Source organism: Phyllobates terribilis, unplaced genomic scaffold (assembly GCF_046119375.1).
Source record: "Phyllobates terribilis strain yellow unplaced genomic scaffold, ASM4611937v1 Scaffold_25__1_contigs__length_18738178, whole genome shotgun sequence".
Classification (NCBI taxonomy): Eukaryota; Metazoa; Chordata; class Amphibia; order Anura; family Dendrobatidae; genus Phyllobates; species Phyllobates terribilis.
Genome location: NW_027362785.1, coordinates 2038735 through 2056795, shown reverse-complemented (window position 1 = coordinate 2056795; position 18061 = coordinate 2038735). Strand labels below are relative to the sequence as shown.

At 51.3% G+C, this 18061-nt stretch overlaps 1 protein-coding gene across 2 annotated transcripts in view; it reads right to left on the bottom strand.

Moving 5' to 3' along the window:
- The window catches only part of DNAH9 (dynein axonemal heavy chain 9), a 430601-nt gene that overhangs the window by 289009 nt on the left and 123531 nt on the right, over positions 1 to 18061 (bottom strand). The window contains exons 3-12 of one of the 2 annotated variants that reach the window (XM_073660251.1): positions 15080 to 15701; positions 12925 to 13147; positions 9621 to 9787; positions 8542 to 9412; positions 8260 to 8390; positions 7952 to 8078; positions 2930 to 3070; positions 2063 to 2188; positions 1690 to 1929; positions 1431 to 1591 (exon numbers count right to left, since the gene is read on the bottom strand). In XM_073660251.1, coding sequence (XP_073516352.1) covers positions 1431 to 1591; positions 1690 to 1929; positions 2063 to 2188; positions 2930 to 3070; positions 7952 to 8078; positions 8260 to 8390; positions 8542 to 9412; positions 9621 to 9787; positions 12925 to 13147; positions 15080 to 15701 — 2809 coding nt within the window. The remainder of the gene's footprint in view (positions 1 to 1430; positions 1592 to 1689; positions 1930 to 2062; positions 2189 to 2929; positions 3071 to 7951; positions 8079 to 8259; positions 8391 to 8541; positions 9413 to 9620; positions 9788 to 12924; positions 13148 to 15079; positions 15702 to 18061) is intronic. The other variant, XM_073660252.1, reaches the window with a different exon arrangement.

Genomic DNA, 18061 nt, shown 5'->3' with positions numbered 1-18061 from the left:
ATATGGTCATTGGCCCTCTTCTCCCTCATCCCCTGGACAGCTCATGTTGTCGGGGGCCCTCTCCTCCCATATCCCCTGGACAGCTCCTCATGTTGTCGGGGGCCCTCTTCTCCCATATCCCCTGGACAGCTCCTCATGTGGTCGGGGGCCCTCTTCTCTCACATCCCCAGAACAGCTCATGTGGTCGGGGCCCCTCTTTTTCCTACATCCTCTGGACAGCTCCTCATGTGGTCGGGGGCCCTCTTCTCTCACATCCTCTGGACAGCTCCTCATGTGGTCGGGGTCCCTCTTTTTCCTACATCCTCTGGACAGCTCCTCATGTGGTCGGGGGCCCTATTTTCCCTACATCCTCTGGACAGCTCCTCATGTGGTCGGGGGCCTGTCTTCCCCCACATCCCCTGGACAGCTCCTCATGTGGTCGGGGGCCTGTCTTCCCCCACATCCCCTGGACAGCTCCTCATGTGGTCGGGGGCCCCTCTTCCCCCACATACCCTGTACAGCTCCTCATGTGGTCGGGGGCCCCTCTTCCCCCACATACCCTGTACAGCTCCTCATGTGGTCGGTGGCCCCTCTTCCCCCACATACCCTGTACAGCTCCTCATGTGGTCGGGGGCCCCTCTTCCCCCACATACCCTGTACAGCTCCTCATGTGGTCGGGGGCCCCTCTTTAACTTAATCTCCTTGTCAGCTCCTCATGTGGTCGGGGGCCCTCTTCTCTCACATCCCCAGAACAGCTCCTCATGTGGTCGGGGCCCCTCTTTTTCCTACATCCTCTGGACAGCTCCTCATGTGGTCGGGGGCCCTCTTCTCTCACATCCTCTGGACAGCTCCTCATGTGGTCGGGGGCCCTCTTTTTCCTACATCCTCTGGACAGCTCCTCATGTGGTCGGGGTCCCTCTTCCCCCACATACCCTGTACAGCTCCTCATGTGGTCGGGGTCCCCTCTTCCCCCACATACCCTGTACAGCTCCTCATGTGGTCGCGGGCCCCTCTTCTCCCACATACCCTGGACAGCTCCTCATGTGGTCGGGGGCCCCTCTTCTCCCACATACCCTGGACAGCTCTTTATGTGGTCGGGGGCCCCTCTTCTCCCACATTCCCTGGACAGCTCCTCATGTGGTCGGGGGCCCCTCTTCTCCCACATTCCCTGGACAGCTCCTCATGTGGTCGGGGGCCCCTCTTCTCCCACATCCCCTGGACAGCTCCTCATGTGGTCGGGGGCCCCTCTTCTCCCACATCCCCTGGACAGCTCCTCATGTGGTCGGGGTCCCTCTTCTCCCACATTCCCTGGACAGCTCCTCATGTGGTCGGGGACCCTTCTTCTCCCACATAACCTGGACAGCATCTCATGTGGTTGGGGCCCCTCTTTAACCTAATCTCCTGGTCAGCTCCTCATGTGGTCGGGGCCCAAGTGGCACACTGTAACGCACCTGTCTGTAAGCGGGGTGATCACCAGCCGGGGCGTGTTGCCGAGATATTCATATGAGTAGATGAATTGGGCGTCACAGATGTTGGCGGAGCAGTGCTTCTTGTCATCGTCCCAGCGATGCCGGAGCTGCGACAGCCACACAAACGCCTGAGCATTATCAACCTGCAGAAGGAAGACGTGGATGGGGAGAAGCTCCTGATGACCGCTAATCGCCGGCAGTCCCCCAGAGAGACGTAATGGCCCCCCAGGTCCAGACTCACTTTCTGTGCGATCATTTTGGCCACCACGTCCCGGGCGTGCACGTCAATGGTGCAGATGGTCATGATCTTCTGCCGGTCCCCCGGGGACAGCTGACCGATCAGCATGGTGATGAGCGTATTCAGCTGGGTCACTTGTTTCTTGTAGTACTCCTTCATGGCGTTCTCATAGCCTTCTTCCAGCCGGGCAAAAGAGATGCCCACCTCAGTGGTCCACCAGATCTGCGTACAGGTAAGAGCCACCTGGCGGGGAGGCAGGACGTCAGACATGGAGCCGGTGCAAAGTGATGTGCCACATCTTCAGAGTTATTCCCAAATGGGCCGATCACGGGGGGTCCAACCGCAGAGACCCCCTCTAATCCCAGCACAGTAATACCTGGGCAGGATAGTCAAACAGCCACTGCTCCCGGGGCTTCTCCTCGTACGCCATCACGGCCTCGGTCATCTCATGCCTGACGGTGGCCCTCATGGAGTCCAGCACCCGGTTCAGCCACATCTCTACCTGAGGACACACAGCACAGAGGAGACACTGGCACTTTATGTCATTGTTTCATCCTTTATTAGATGGCGCAGCGCTGTCATTTATGGAGAACCACATGGCATCGGGACCAAACATTGCTCACAGCTAATTAGTAAGTGCCATCATCTGTCACCCGCTGATTACTGACGGCCCAGGGTACAGATCCCACCGCAGGTAAGACAGCAGCTGCTGTAAACCTGATGTGCTAGTGTAACATTGAAAGCTGCATGCCATGAACCAGGAGGCAGAACTAGAAGACTGGCCCATGATCAGTCTGCCGGCTCACCTGACCGCAGCCTGCTCACCTGACCGCTGCCTGCTCACCTGACCGCTGCCTGCTCACCTGACCACTGCCTGCTCACCTGACCGCTGCCTGCTCACCTGAAAGCTGCATGCTCACCTGACCGCTGCCTGCTCACCTGACCGCTGCCTGCTCACCTGACCACTGCCTGCTCACCTGACCACTGCCTGCTCACCTGACCGCTGCCTGCTCACCTGAAAGCTGCATGCTCACCTGACCGCTGCCTGCTCACCTGACCGCTGCCTGCTCACCTGACCACTGCCTGCTCACCTGACCACTGCCTGCTCACCTGACCGCTGCCTGCTCACCTGAAAGCTGCATGCTCACCTGACCGCTGCCTGCTCACCTGACCGCTGCCTGCTCACCTGACCACTGCCTGCTCACCTGACCGCTGCCTGCTCACCTGAAAGCTGCATGCTCACCTGACCGCTGCAGTCACACGGCTCGCTGAACGTCACATACTCCTCCTCCTTGCTGTACATGCCCAGGCCGGTCTTGGACTCTCCGTCGTTGAATTTCATCTTTGCCATATTATCAAATAGTTTAGAAAGATGGCGCATGACCTGAGGAGAATATACACCCTGTATTATACTCCAGAGCTGCACTCACTATTCTGCTGGTGCAGTCACTGTGTACATACATTACATTACTGATCCTAAGTTACCTCCTGTATTATACCCCAGAGCTGCACTCACTATTCTGCTGGTGCAGTCACTGTGTACATACATTACATTACTGATCCTGAGTTACATCCTGTATTATACTCCAGAGCTGCACTCACTATTCTGCTGGTGCAGTCACTGTGTACATACATTACATTACTGATCCTGAGTTACATCCTGTATTATACTCCAGAGCTGCACTCACTATTCTGCTGGTGCAGTCACTGTGTACATACATTACATTACTGATCCTGAGTTACATCCTGTATTATACTCCAGAGCTGCACTCACTATTCTGCTGGTGCAGTCACTGTGTACATACATTACATTACTGATACTGAGTTACATCCTGTATTATACTCCAGAGCTGCACTCACTATTCTGCTGGTGCAGTCACTGTGTACATACATTACATTACTGATCCTGAGTTACCTCCTGTATTATACTCCAGAGCTGCACTCACTATTCTGCTGGTGCAGTCACTGTGTACATACATTACATTACTGATCCTGAGTTACATCCTGTATTATACTCCAGAGCTGCGCTCACTATTCTGCTGGTGCAGTCACTGTGTACATACATTACATTACTGATCCTGAGTTACCTCCTGTATTATACTCCAGAGCTGCACTCACTATTCTGCTGGTGCAGTCACTGTGTACATACATTACATTACTGATCCTGAGTTACCTCCTGTATTATACTCCAGAGCTGCACTCACTATTCTGCTGGTGCAGTCACTGTGTACATACATTACATTACTGATACTGAGTTACATCCTGTATTATACTCCAGAGCTGCACTCACTATTCTGCTGGTGCAGTCACTGTGTACATACATTACATTACTGATCCTGAGTTACCTCCTGTATTATACTCCAGAGCTGCACTCACTATTCTGCTGGTGCAGTCACTGTGTACATACATTACATTACTGATCCTGAGTTACATCCTGTATTATACTCCAGAGCTGCGCTCACTATTCTGCTGGTGCAGTCACTGTGTACATACATTACATTACTGATCCTGAGTTACCTCCTGTATTATACTCCAGAGCTGCACTCACTATTCTGCTGGTGCAGTCACTGTGTACATACATTATATTACTGATCCTGAGTTACCTCCTGTATTATACTCCAGAGCTGTATTCACTATTCTGCTGGTGCAGTCACTGTGTACATACATTACATTACTGATCCTGAGTTACATCCTGTATTATACTCCAGAGCTGTATTCACTATTCTACTGGTGCAGTCACTGTGTACATACATTACATTACTGATCCTGAGTTACCTCCTGTATTATACTCCAGAGCTGCACTCACTATTCTGCTGGTGCAGTCACTGTGTACATACATTACATTACTGATCCTGAGTTACCTCCTGTATTATACTCCAGAGCTGTATTCACTATTCTACTGGTGCAGTCACTGTGTACATACATTACATTACTGATCCTGAGTTACCTCCTGTATTATACTCCAGAGCTGCACTCACTATTCTGCTGGTGCAGTCACTGTGTACATACATTACATTACTGATCTTGAGTTACATCCTGTATTATACTCCAGAGCTGCACTCACTATTCTGCTGATGCAGTCACTGTGTATATACATTACATTACTGATCCTGAGTTACCTCCTGTATTATACTCCAGAGCTGTATTCACTATTCTGCTGGTGCAGTCACTGTGTACATACATTACATTACTGATCCTGAGTTACCTCTTGTATTATACTCCAGAGCTGCACTCACTATTCTGCTGGTACAGTCACTGTGTACATACATTACTGATCCTGAGTTACCTCCTGTATTATACTCCAGAGCTGTATTCACTATTCTGCTGGTGCAGTCACTGTGTACATACATTACATTACTGATCCTGAGTTACCTCCTGTATTATACTCCAGAGCTGTATTCACTATTCTACTGGTGCAGTCACTGTGTACATACATTACATTACTGATCCTGAGTTACCTCCTGTATTATACTCCAGAGCTGCACTCACTATTCTGCTGGTGCAGTCACTGTGTACATACATTACATTACTGATCCTGAGTTACCTCCTGTATTATACTCCAGAGCTGCACTCACTATTCTGCTGGTGCAGTCACTGTGTACATACATTACATTACTGATCCTGAGTTACATCCTGTATTATACTCCAGAGCTGCACTCACTATTCTGCTGGTGCAGTCACTATGTACATACATTACATTACTGATCCTGAGTTACCTCCTGTATTATACTCCAGAGCTGCACTCACTATTCTGCTGGTGCAGTCACTGTGTACATATATTACATTACTGATCCTGAGTTACATCCTGTATTATACTCCAGAGCTGCACTCACTATTCTGCTGGTGCAGTCACTGTGTACATACATTACATTACTGATCCTGAGTTACAGCCTGTATTATACTCCAGAGCTGCACTCACTATTCTGCTGGTGTAGTCACTGTGTACATATATTACATTACTGACCCTGAGTTACATCCTGTATTATACTCCAGAGCTGCACTCACTATTCTGCTGGTGCAGTCACTGTGTATATACATTACATTACTGATCCTGAGTTACCTCCTGTATTATACTCCAGAGCTGCACTCACTATTCTGCTGGTGCAGTCACTGTGTACATACATTACATTACTGATCCTGAGTTATCTCCTGTATTATACTCCAGAGCTGCACTCACTATTCTGCTGGTGCAGTCACTGTGTATATACATTACATTACTGATCCTGAGTTACATCCTGTATTATAGTCCAGAGCTGCACTCACTATTCTGCTGGTGCAGTCACTGTGTACATACATTACATTACTGATCCTGAGTTACATCCTGTATTATACCCCAGAGCTGCACTCACTATTCTGCTGGTGCAGTCACTGTGTACATACATTACATTACTGATCCTGAGTTACATCCTGTATTATACTCCAGAGCTGCACTCACTATTCTGCTGGTGCAGTCACTGTGTACATATATTACATTACTGACCCTGAGTTACATCCTGTATTATACTCCAGAGCTGCACTCACTATTCTGCTGGTGCAGTCACTGTGTACATACATTACATTACTGATCCTGAGTTACTTCCTATATTATACTCCAGAGCTGCACTCACTATTCTGCTGGTGCAGTCACTGTGTACATACATTACATTACTGATCCTGAGTTACCTCCTGTATTATACTCCAGAGCTGCACTCACTATTCTGCTGGTGCAGTCACTGTGTACATACATTACATTACTGATCCTGAGTTACCTCCTGTATTATACTCCAGAGCTGCACTCACTATTCTGCTGGTGCAGTCACTGTGTATATACATTACATTACTGATCCTGAGTTACATCCTGTATTATACTCCAGATCTGCACTCACTATTCTGCTGGTGCAGTCACTGTGTACATACATTACATTACTGATCCTGAGTTACTTCCTGTATTATACCCAGAGCTGCACTCACTATTCTGCTGGTGCAGTCACTGTGTACATACATTACATTACTGATCCTGAGTTACATCCTGTATTATACTCCAGAGCTGCACTCACTATTCTGCTGGTGCAGTCACTGTGTACATACATTACATTACTGATCCTGAGTTACTTCCTGTATTATACCCAGAGCTGCACTCACTATTCTGCTGGTGCAGTCACTGTGTACATACATTACATTACTGATCCTGAGTTACATCCTGTATTATACTCCAGAGCTGCACTCACTATTCTGCTGGTGCAGTCACTGTGTACATACATTACATTACTGATCCTGAGTTACCTCCTGTATTATACTCCAGAGCTGCACTCACTATTCTGCTGGTGCAGTCACTGTGTACATACATTACATTACTGATCCTGAGTTACATCCTGTATTATACCCCAGAGCTGCACTCACTATTCTGCTGGTGCAGTCACTCTGTACATACATTACTGATCCTGAGTTACATCCTGTATTATACTCCAGAGCTGCACTCACTATTCTGCTGGTGCAGTCACTGTGTACATACATTACATTACTGATCCTGAGTTACATCCTGTATTATACCCCAGAGCTGCACTCACTATTCTGCTGGTGCAGTCACTCTGTACATACATTACTGATCCTGAGTTACATCCTGTATTATACTCCAGAGCTGCACTCACTATTCTGCTGGTGCAGTCACTGTGTACATACATTTCATTACTGATCCTGAGTTACATCCTGTATTATCCTCCAGAGCTGCACTCACTATTCTGCTGGTGCAGTCACTGTGTACATACATTTCATTACTGATCCTGAGTTACATCCTGTATTATACTCCAGAGCTGCACTCACTATTCTGCTGTTGCAGTCACTGTGTATATACATTACATTACTGATCCTGAGTTACTTCCTGTATTATACCCAGAGCTGCGCTCACTATTCTGCTGGTGCAGTCACTGTGTACATACATTACATTACTGATCCTGAGTTACATCCTGTATTATACTCCAGAGCTGCACTCACTATTCTGCTGGTGCAGTCACTGTGTACATACATTACAATACTGATCCTGAGATACATCCTGTATTATACTCCAGAGCTGCACTCACTATTCTGCTGGTGCAGTCACTGTGTACATACATTACATTACTGATCCTGAGTTACATCCTGTATTATACTCCAGAGCTGCACTCACTATTCTGCTGGTGCAGTCACTGTGTACATACATTACATTACTGATCCTGAGTTACTTCCTGTATTATACCCAGAGCTGCGCTCACTATTCTGCTGGTGGGATGTACAGAGGATTATCACTCACGAGTTGCGGGTTGGTTCCGTTAGACAGGATATCCAGTAGATCCGCGGAGGATATGAAGTAGAACCTGGGGAAGGCGAGCCTCTTGGTGTCCAGGTATTCGGCCAAAGCTTTCTCACATAAAGATAACCTGAGGGACAGTATCTCAATCAATCAATAATGAGCCTTATCCCGCTAAACCTGGGATTATACACTGAAGCCAATCTGAACAAACAGACCTGCAATGTAAAGCATGGTGGAGGAAAAGAGCAGAGACCTGAATGTATTACTATGTCATCCTTTTTCTGTCTGGCATAATTATTCATTGTTACCTTCCCTGGATATCCTCCAGTTTGTCATATAGTCCAGGCTTGTTGGTGGCCTCCACCACATTCGGGGTCCGGTTGGCGTCTTCGGCCAACTCTTTAAAGTCCCTGTCGATGCCTTCAAATCTCTTGGAGTCCTGGAAAATATCAAACGTTTTAGTTAATCTTCCTGGATATATTTTGATTCACTGACAGCAAGCTGCGATAACCACAAAAAATTGAGTGGCAAAGAAGATTGGACTATTGCAGAAGACCATGAAGAGTGGTAAACACTACATGACTCTTCACCTCGGGCAGCTGTGCTCGGATGTCATCGGAGCCAATGAAGATGCTCTCCAGATGGGACCAAGTTCGCTGAACCTCAAACCAGATGGAGATGACGGAGTCGGCGGTGGACAGCTTCTTCTGCCAGCCAGAGACTTCTTCCAGGAAGAAGGCAATGTACTTGGAGGTCATCAGGTTCTGGAGCTGGACCTGGTTGTCCTCCAGGGTCTCGATCAGCTCTTCATCTGACTTGATCAGCGGCACGCTGGTCCGGGGATGTGGCTCGTACTGGAAGTTCATCGTGCTCCATGTGCTGTCCAGCTCCTTTAGCATCTTCTCCATGCCCATCTCCTTCACAGCTTTGTCTACGATGCCGCGCACGTCCTCCTCAAAGTTATGGAGGTTGAGCTTCAGCAGGTCGGCCAGGGTGGTGTCTTCGCCCATGGTGAAGCGGACGCCGGTGGCTTGCATGAGCTGGCTCCAGTGTCTCTCACGGATGGCTGGGTTCTGTAGCTCGGCCACGGCCCGTAGAGATGTCAGAATGTTCTTCACCTTGTTGTCCAGGCCGCTGAACGCGTCCCACGCCCGCATCTCCTTGTCCAGATTTCGGATGTCCTTGGCAAACCTCTTGCACTCCATGTCCATGTTGTCCACATTGATCTCTCTCCAGCGGGTTGTCTGCCAGTCGTCCATGCTGGAGGTGACCAGGGAGGCCATGTCCCACAGCTCCTTCAGCAGACATACTTCCTTCCGGCACTGCCTCAACTGCTTGTAGTCTGGGACGCCTACTTCAAACAATGCCGCCGACTCGTAGATTGACGCCATGGTGGCCTCCATTTTCTTGATTTCCATGTGTTTGAGATCCAGGGTCTGGTACGGAGAGATGCTGTCAAATCTGGGAAAAGAAGTGGAGACCGTAAGGAAAAAAACATATGGGATGCTCCCCATTAGAGCAGTGGTGTCCAACTGGTGCTAAACTACAACTCTCAGCATGCCCCCAGGTGCAGATCACTGGACTAGAGATCGCTCCACCTGGATCCACATGTCGGAAGTGAAAATAGACGATCTGGAAGCGTCAGATGCTCTCATGTTGCAGACGTCACCTGAATGGGGCCTCCTTGCGGAAATGCTCACGGAAGTTGTGCTGCTCCACATCGAAGGTCGCGCAGTTCCTGCGGAGAAGAGTCACCTCGTTGGCCTGCAGCGGAGCCACTTGTTGCTTCACGGTGACGGCCATCTTCTTTATGTTGTTCCACTTCTCCGGAAGTTCCTATCAAAAAAATAGGAAATAGGAAAAACATTACAGAGGTCACAAGACAACCAGACAGAGGACAGATCCCTCCGGACACAGGAGAGGTCACCCACCTGACAGATGACAGATCGCTCAGGACACAGGAGAGGATGCCTACCTGACAGAGAACAGATCCCTCCGGATACAGGAGAGGATGCACACCTGACACAGGACACAAGAGAGGTCGCCCACCTGACAGGACAGATTACTCCGGATACAGGAGTGGTCGCCCACCTAACAGAGGACAGATTACTCAGGACACAGGAGAGGTCACCCACCTGTCAGAGGACAGATCACTCAGGACACAGGAGAGGACAGATTACTCAGGATACAGGAGAGGATGCCTACCTGACAGGGAACAGATCCCTCCGGATACAGGAGAAGACACCCACCTGACAGATGACAGATCACTCAGGACACAGGAGAGGTCACCCACCTGACAGAGGACAGATTACTCTGGATACAGGAGAGGATGCCTACCTGACAGGGAACAGATCCCTCCGGATACAGGAGAGGACACCCACCTGACAGATGACAGATCACTCAGGACACAGGAGAGGACACCCACCTGACAGAGGACAGATTACTCAGGATACAGGAGAGGATGCCTACCTGACAGAGGACAGATTACTCAGGATACAGGAGAGGATGCCTACCTGACAGGGAACAGATCCCTCCGGATACAGGAGAGCTCACCCACCTGACAGAGGACAGATCACTCAGGACACAGGAGAGGACACCCACCTAACAGAGGACAGATTACTCAGGATACAGGAGAGGACACTCACCTGACAGATGACAGATCACTCAGGACACAGGAGAGGACACCCACCTGACAGAGGACAGATCCCTCCGGATACAGGAGAGGACACCCACCTGACAGATGACAGATCACTCAGGACACAGGAGAGGACACCCACCTGACAGAGGACAGATCCCTCCGGATACAGGAGAGGACACCCACCTGACAGATGACAGATCACTCAGGACACAGAAGAGGACACCCACCTGACAGAGGACAGATCACTTAGGATACAGGAGAGGATGCCTACCTGACAGGGAACAGATCCCTCCGGATACAGGAGAGGACACCCATCTGACAGATGACAGATCACTCAGGACACAGGAGAGGATGCCTACCTGACAGAGGACAGATCCCTCCGGATACAGGAGAGGACACCCACCTGACACAGGACACAAGAGAGGTCGCCCACATGACAGGACAGATCACTCCGAATACAGGAGTGGTCGCCCACCTGACAGAGGACAGATCACTCAGGACACAGGAGAGGTCGCCCACCTGACAGAGGACAGATCACTCAGGACACGGGAGAGGACACCCACTTGACAGAGGACAGATTACTCAGGATACAGGAGAGGATGCCTACCTGACATAGGACAGATCCCTCCGGACACAGGAGAGGACACCCACCTGACAGGGAACAGATCACTCAGGACACAGGAGAGGACGCCCACCTGACAGATAACAGATCACTCCGGATACAGGAGTGGTCGCCTACCTGACAGAGGACAGATCCCTCCGCATACAGGAAAGGACGCCCACCTGACACAGGACACAAGAGAGGTCGCCCACCTGACAGGACAGATTACTCATGACACAGGAGAGGTCGCCCACCTGACAGAGGACAGATTACTCAGGATACAGGAGAGGATGCCTACCTGACAGGGAACAGATCCCTCCGGATACAGGAGAGGACACCAACCTAACAGGGAACAGATCATTCAGGACACAGGAGAGGGCGCCCACCTGACAGAGGACAGATCACACAGGACACAGAAGAGGTCGTCCACCTGACAGAGGTGATCACTCAGGACACAGGAGAGGTCGCCCACCTGACAGAGGACAGATCCTTCCGGACACAGGAGAGGTCGCCCACCTGACAGAGCACATATCACTCAGGACACAGGAGAGGACACCCACCTGACAGAGGACAGATCACTCAGGACACAGAAGAGGACACCCACCTGACAGAGGACGGATCACTCAGGACACAGGAGAGGAAACCCACCTGACAGAGGACGGATCACTCAGGACACAGGAGAGGACGCCCACCTGACAGAGGATAGATCACTCCGGACACAGAAGAGGACACCCACCTGACAGAGGATAGATCACTCCGGACACAGAAGAGGACACCCACCTGACAGAGCACAGATCACTCAGGACACAGGAGAGGACACCCACCTGACAGAGGACAGATCACTCAGGACACAGAAGAGGACACCCACCTGACAGAGGACAGATCACTCAGGACACAGAAGAGGATGCCTACCTGACAGAGGACGGATCACTCAGGACACAGGAGAGGAAACCCACCTGACAGAGGACAGATCACTCAGGACACAGGAGAGGACACTCACCTGACAGAGGACAGATCACTCAGGACACAGAAGAGGTCGCCCACCTGACAGAGGTGATCACTCAGGACACAGGAGAGGTCGCCCACCTGACAGAGGACAGATCCTTCCGGACACAGGAGAGGTCGCCCACCTGACAGAGGACAGATCCTTCCGGACACAGGAGAGGTCGCCCACCTGACAGAGGTGATCACTCAGGACACAGGAGAGGTCGCCCACCTGACAGAGGTGATCACTCAGGACACAGGAGAGGTCGCCCACCTGACAGAGGACAGATCCTTCCGGACACAGGAGAGGTCGCCCACCTGACAGAGGACAGATCCTTCCGGACATAGGAGAGGTCGCCCACCTGACAGAAGTGATCACTCAAGACACAGTTGAGGAAACCCACCTGATAGAGGACAGATCACTCAGGGTGCAGAGGCAGGATGTGATGCTCCTGGGTAAGTGAACTATTACAAGGCCACTACTGCTGAAGCTAATGTTGAGCTGTCCAGAACAATCTGTGTTCAGACCTAAGATGGACCTGAGTGGAAGCCTAACTGGGTGTAAGTTCTCGCAAAATGGAAAAGCCCTCTAAGAAACACCCCACGCTTTGTGCGAGACTTTACTCCCTGTTCTGGATGCATTTTGTACCTTTCCAATTGACGGACGGATTCTGTAGCCCGGATATCACAGCTGTGACGTGCAGAGACCCGCAGATACTATTTCATCTCCGCAGAAGACCCTGGACTCACCTCCAGCTGCTTGTAGACCTCGTCGGACAGTTCCTGCTCGTACACCTTCAGGAGCTCGATTGTCTGCTTCAAGGGCTCGAACAGCTCATCGGCACTGCTCTGACGCTCCTTCACGGCCATTAATTGCCCCATGATTTCCACCAGGCCCTGGTAGTCTCCTTCCTTCAGCTGCTTGCCCAGCCCCCGCTCCGCCACCTTGATGAACTCCTCCAGATCGGCCAAACTGAGGAAGAGGACAGTTTGAAGTGAGGACATGATAAACCTGTAATATTGAGGTGCAGACCCCGCCTTTATATTCCCCCGTGTGGAGCATCTCACCAGTTATGTTGTGGTGCGGACCCCTCCTCTATACCCCCCATGCGGATGGTCTCGCCTGTTGGTTATATGGAGGTGCATACCCCTCCTCTATATCCCCCTGTGCGGATGGTCTCACCTGTTGGTTATATTGCGGCATGTACCCCTCCTCTATATCCCCCTGTGCGGATGGTCTCACCTGTTAGTTATATGGCGGCATGGACCCCTCCTCTATATCCCCCTGTGCGGATGGTCTCACCTGTTGGTTATATGGCAACGCAGACCCCTCCTCTATATCCCCCCGTGTGGATGGTCTCGACTGTTGGGTATATGGCAGCGCAGACCCCTCCTCTATATCCCCTTGTGTGGATGGTCTCGCCTGTTGGTTATATAGCAGTGCAGACCTCTCCTCTATATCCCCCCGTGTGGATGGTCTCGCCTGTTGGTTATATGGCAGCGCAGACCCCTCCTCTATATCCCCCCCCTGTGCGGATGGTCACGCCTGTTGGTTATATAGCAGTGCAGACCTCTCCTCTATATCCCCCCCCTGTGCGGATGGTCACACCTGTTGGTTATATAGCAGTGCAGACCTCTCCTCTATACCCCCCCCCTGTGCGGATGGTCACACCTGTTGGTTATATGGCAACGCAGACCCCTCCTCTATATCCCCCCGTGTGGATGGTCTCGACTGTTGGGTATATGGCAGCGCAGACCCCTCCTCTATATCCCCCCGTGTGGATGGTCTCGCCTGTTGGTTATATAGCAGTGCAGACCCCTCCTCTATATCCCCCCCCCCTGTGCGAATGGTCAAGCCTGTTGGTTATATGGCAGCGCAGACCCCTCCTCTATATCCTCCCGTGAGGGTGGTCTCACCTGTTGGTTATATGGCGGCATGGACCCCTCCTCTATATCCCCCTGTGCGGATGGTCTCACCTGTTGGTTATATGGCAGCACAGACCCCCTCCTCTATATCCCCCCCTCGTGCGGATGGTCTCACCTGTTGGTTATATGGCAGCACAGACCCCTCCTCTATATCCCCCCGTGTGGATGGTCTCGACTGTTGGTTATATGGCAGCGCAGACCCCTCCTCTATATCCCCCCCCTGTGCGGATGGTCACGCCTGTTGGTTATATAGCAGTGCAGACCTCTCCTCTATATCCCCCCCCCCTGTGCGAATGGTCACACCTGTTGGTTATATGGCAGCGCAGACCCCTCCTCTATATCCCCCCGTGTGGATGGTCTCGACTGTTGGTTATATGGCAGCGCAGACCCCTCCTCTATATCCCCCCCCTGTGCGGATGGTCACGCCTGTTGGTTATATAGCAGTGCAGACCTCTCCTCTATATCCCCCCCCCCTGTGCGAATGGTCAAGCCTGTTGGTTATATGGCAGCGCAGACCCCTCCTCTATATCCTCCCGTGAGGATGGTCTCACCTGTTGGTTATATGGCGAAATGGACCCCTCCTCTATATCCCCCTGTGCGGATGGTCTCACCTGTTGGTTATATGGCAGCACAGACCCCCTCCTCTATATCCCCCCCTCGTGCGGATGGTCTCACCTGTTGGTTATATGGCAGCACAGACCCCTCCTCTATATCCCCGCCCCCGTGCGGATGGTCTCATCTGTTGGCAATATGGCGGCATGGACCCCTCCTCTATATCCCCCTGTGCGGATGGTCTCACCTGTTGGAAATATGGCGGCATGGACCCCTCCTCTATATCCCCCTGTGCGGGTGGTCTCACCTATTGGTTATATGGCGGCATGGACCCCTCCTCTATATCCCCCTGTGCGGATGGTCTCACCTGTTGGAAATATGGCAGCACAGACCCCTCCTCTATATCCCCCTGTGCGGGTGGTCTCACCTGTAGGTTACATGGTCGATAAGATGCTGCTTGAACATCAGGCTCCATCTCTTGATCACATTGAGAAGGGCTGACTTGAAGGGCTGAGCGTCCACCTTCATCCAACAATCGAACACGTTGACTGGCTCCATCTTTGTGACTTCCTCGTAGATTTTCTCGTATGAGTCTATCTGATCTCTGAACTGCAGTAAGGTGGGTGGCGTCTCCGGGACCCCGTCCTCGGCATGAGCTTCGATCTCTTCTGGGGTCAGTACATGTCCGTACAGCAGGAACTGGCGCATGAACTCCTTGCGGTCGTCCACGTACAGGTAGGCGAACTGGTCGAAGGAGTTTCGATATTCAGAGCATGTGGTCATTATGTTTTGGACGTTTTCCATGAGGAGGTTCCTCATGTCTGCCAGGTCGGCCATGTCTTCCATGTCGGCCTGGTAATTAGGGAAGGTGCTGGTCCGCGAGAGCCGAGGCACCAAGGAGGACGTCTTGTAGACGTCGTTGATGAGGCCTTCTATTGTGTCGTACAGGCCGTCGCTGGTTCCAAAATCCAAAGATGGTCGGAAAACCATGTCTGGGACGACAAGGTCCAGCTGCACCTCGAATAAGGGGGAGAGGCCGGCCTTGGTGTCTGTGAGGAAAAGGAGAAGGGTGGAGGTGACGGAGAAGACCGGCGGCCGGTATCACCTGACAGTCTAGCACGCCGGATTCTGAAGGTTCTGTAAGTTTCTCTCACAGTCAAAAATGTATCTGCGCCTCCATAACCCCCCAATATTATAAGAAACTGATAGAATAAAGGTTACATAGAAATGTGGGATCCCAAAGTGATCAGACACTGACGGCAGCCTTCAGGGATAAGCCACAGGAAGATCTGGTGAGGACACCAACCGTAATACAATCCCAACTGAGCCCACCGTACCCACGCATAATACAATCCCAGCTGAGCCCACCGTACCCATGCATAATACAATCCCAACTGAGCCCACCGTACCCATGCATAATACAATCCCAACTGAGCCCGCCGTACCCATGCATAATACAATCCCAACTGAGCCCACCGTACCCATGCATAATACAATCCCAGCTGAGCCCGCCGTACCCATGCATAATACAATCCCAGCTGAGCCCACCGTACCCATGCATAATACAATCCCAGCTGAGCCCACCGTACCCATGCATAATACAATCCCAGCTGAGCCCACCGTACCCATGCATAATACAATCCCAGCTGAGCCCACCGTACCCATGCATAATACAATCCCAACTGAGCCCACCGTACCCATGCATAATACAATCCCAACTGAGCCCACCGTACCCATGCATAATACAATCCCAACTGAGCCCACCGTACCCATGCATAATACAATCCCAACTGAGCCCACCGTACCCATGCATAATACAATCCCAACTGAGCCCACCGTACCCATGCATAATACAATCCCAACTGAGCCCACCGTACCCATGCATAATACAATCCCAACTGAGCCCACCGTACCCATGCATAATACAATCCCAACTGAGCCCACCGTACCCATGCATAATACAATCCCAACTGAGCCCACCGTACCCATGCATAATACAATCCCAACTGAGCCCACCGTACCCATGCATAATACAATCCCAACTGAGCCCACCGTACCCATGCATAATACAATCCCAACTGAGCCCACCGTACCCATGCATAATACAATCCCAGCTGAGCCCACCGTACCCATGCATAATACAATCCCAGCTGAGCCCACCGTACCCATGCATAATACAATCCCAGCTGAGCCCACCGTACCTATGCATAATACAATCCCAACTGAGCCCACCGTACCCATGCATAATACAATCCCAGCTGAGCCCACCGTACCCATGCATAATACAATCCCAACTGAGCCCACCGTACCCATGCATAATACAATCCCAGCTGAGCCCACCGTACCCATGCATAATACAATCCCAACTGAGCCCACCGTACCCATGCATAATACAATCCCAGCTGAGCCCACCGTACCCATGCATAATACAATCCCAACTGAGCCCACCGTACCCATGCATAATACAATCCTAACTGAGCCCACCGTACCCATGCATAATACAATCCCAACTGAGCTCACCGTACCCATGCATAATACAATCCCAACTGAGCCCACCGTACCCATGCATAATACAATCCCAGCTGAGCCCACCGTACCCATGCATAATACAATCCCAGCTGAGCCCACCGTACCCATGCATAATACAATCCCAGCTGAGCCCACCGTACCCATGCATAAGACAATCCCAGCTGAGCCCACCGTACCCATGCATAATACAATCCCAACTGAGCCCACCGTACCCATGCATAATACAATCCTAACTGAGCCCACCGTACCCATGCATAATACAATCCTAACTGAGCCCACCGTACCCATGCATAATACAATCCCAGCTGAGCCCACCGTACCCATGCATAATACAATCCCAACTGAGCCCACCGTACCCATGCATAATACAATCCCAACTGAGCCCACCGTACCCATGCATAATACAATCCCAACTGAGCCCACCGTACCCATGCATAATACAATCCCAACTGAGCCCACCGTACCCATGCATAATACAATCCCAACTGAGCCCACCGTACCCATGCATAATACAATCCCAGCTGAGCCCACCGTACCCATGCATAATACAATCCCAGCTGAGCCCACCGTACCCATGCATAATACAATCCCAGCTGAGCCCACCGTACCCATGCATAATACAATCCCAACTGAGCCCACCGTACCCATGCATAATACAATCCCAACTGAGCCCACCGTACCCATGCATAATACAATCCCAACTGAGCCCACCGTACCCATGCATAATACAATCCAGGCTGAGCCCACCATACCCATGCATAATACAATCCCAGCTGAGCCCACCGTACCCATGCATAATACAATCCCAGCTGAGCCCACCGTACCCATGCATAATACAATCCCAACTGAGCCCACCGTACCCATGCATAATACAATCCCA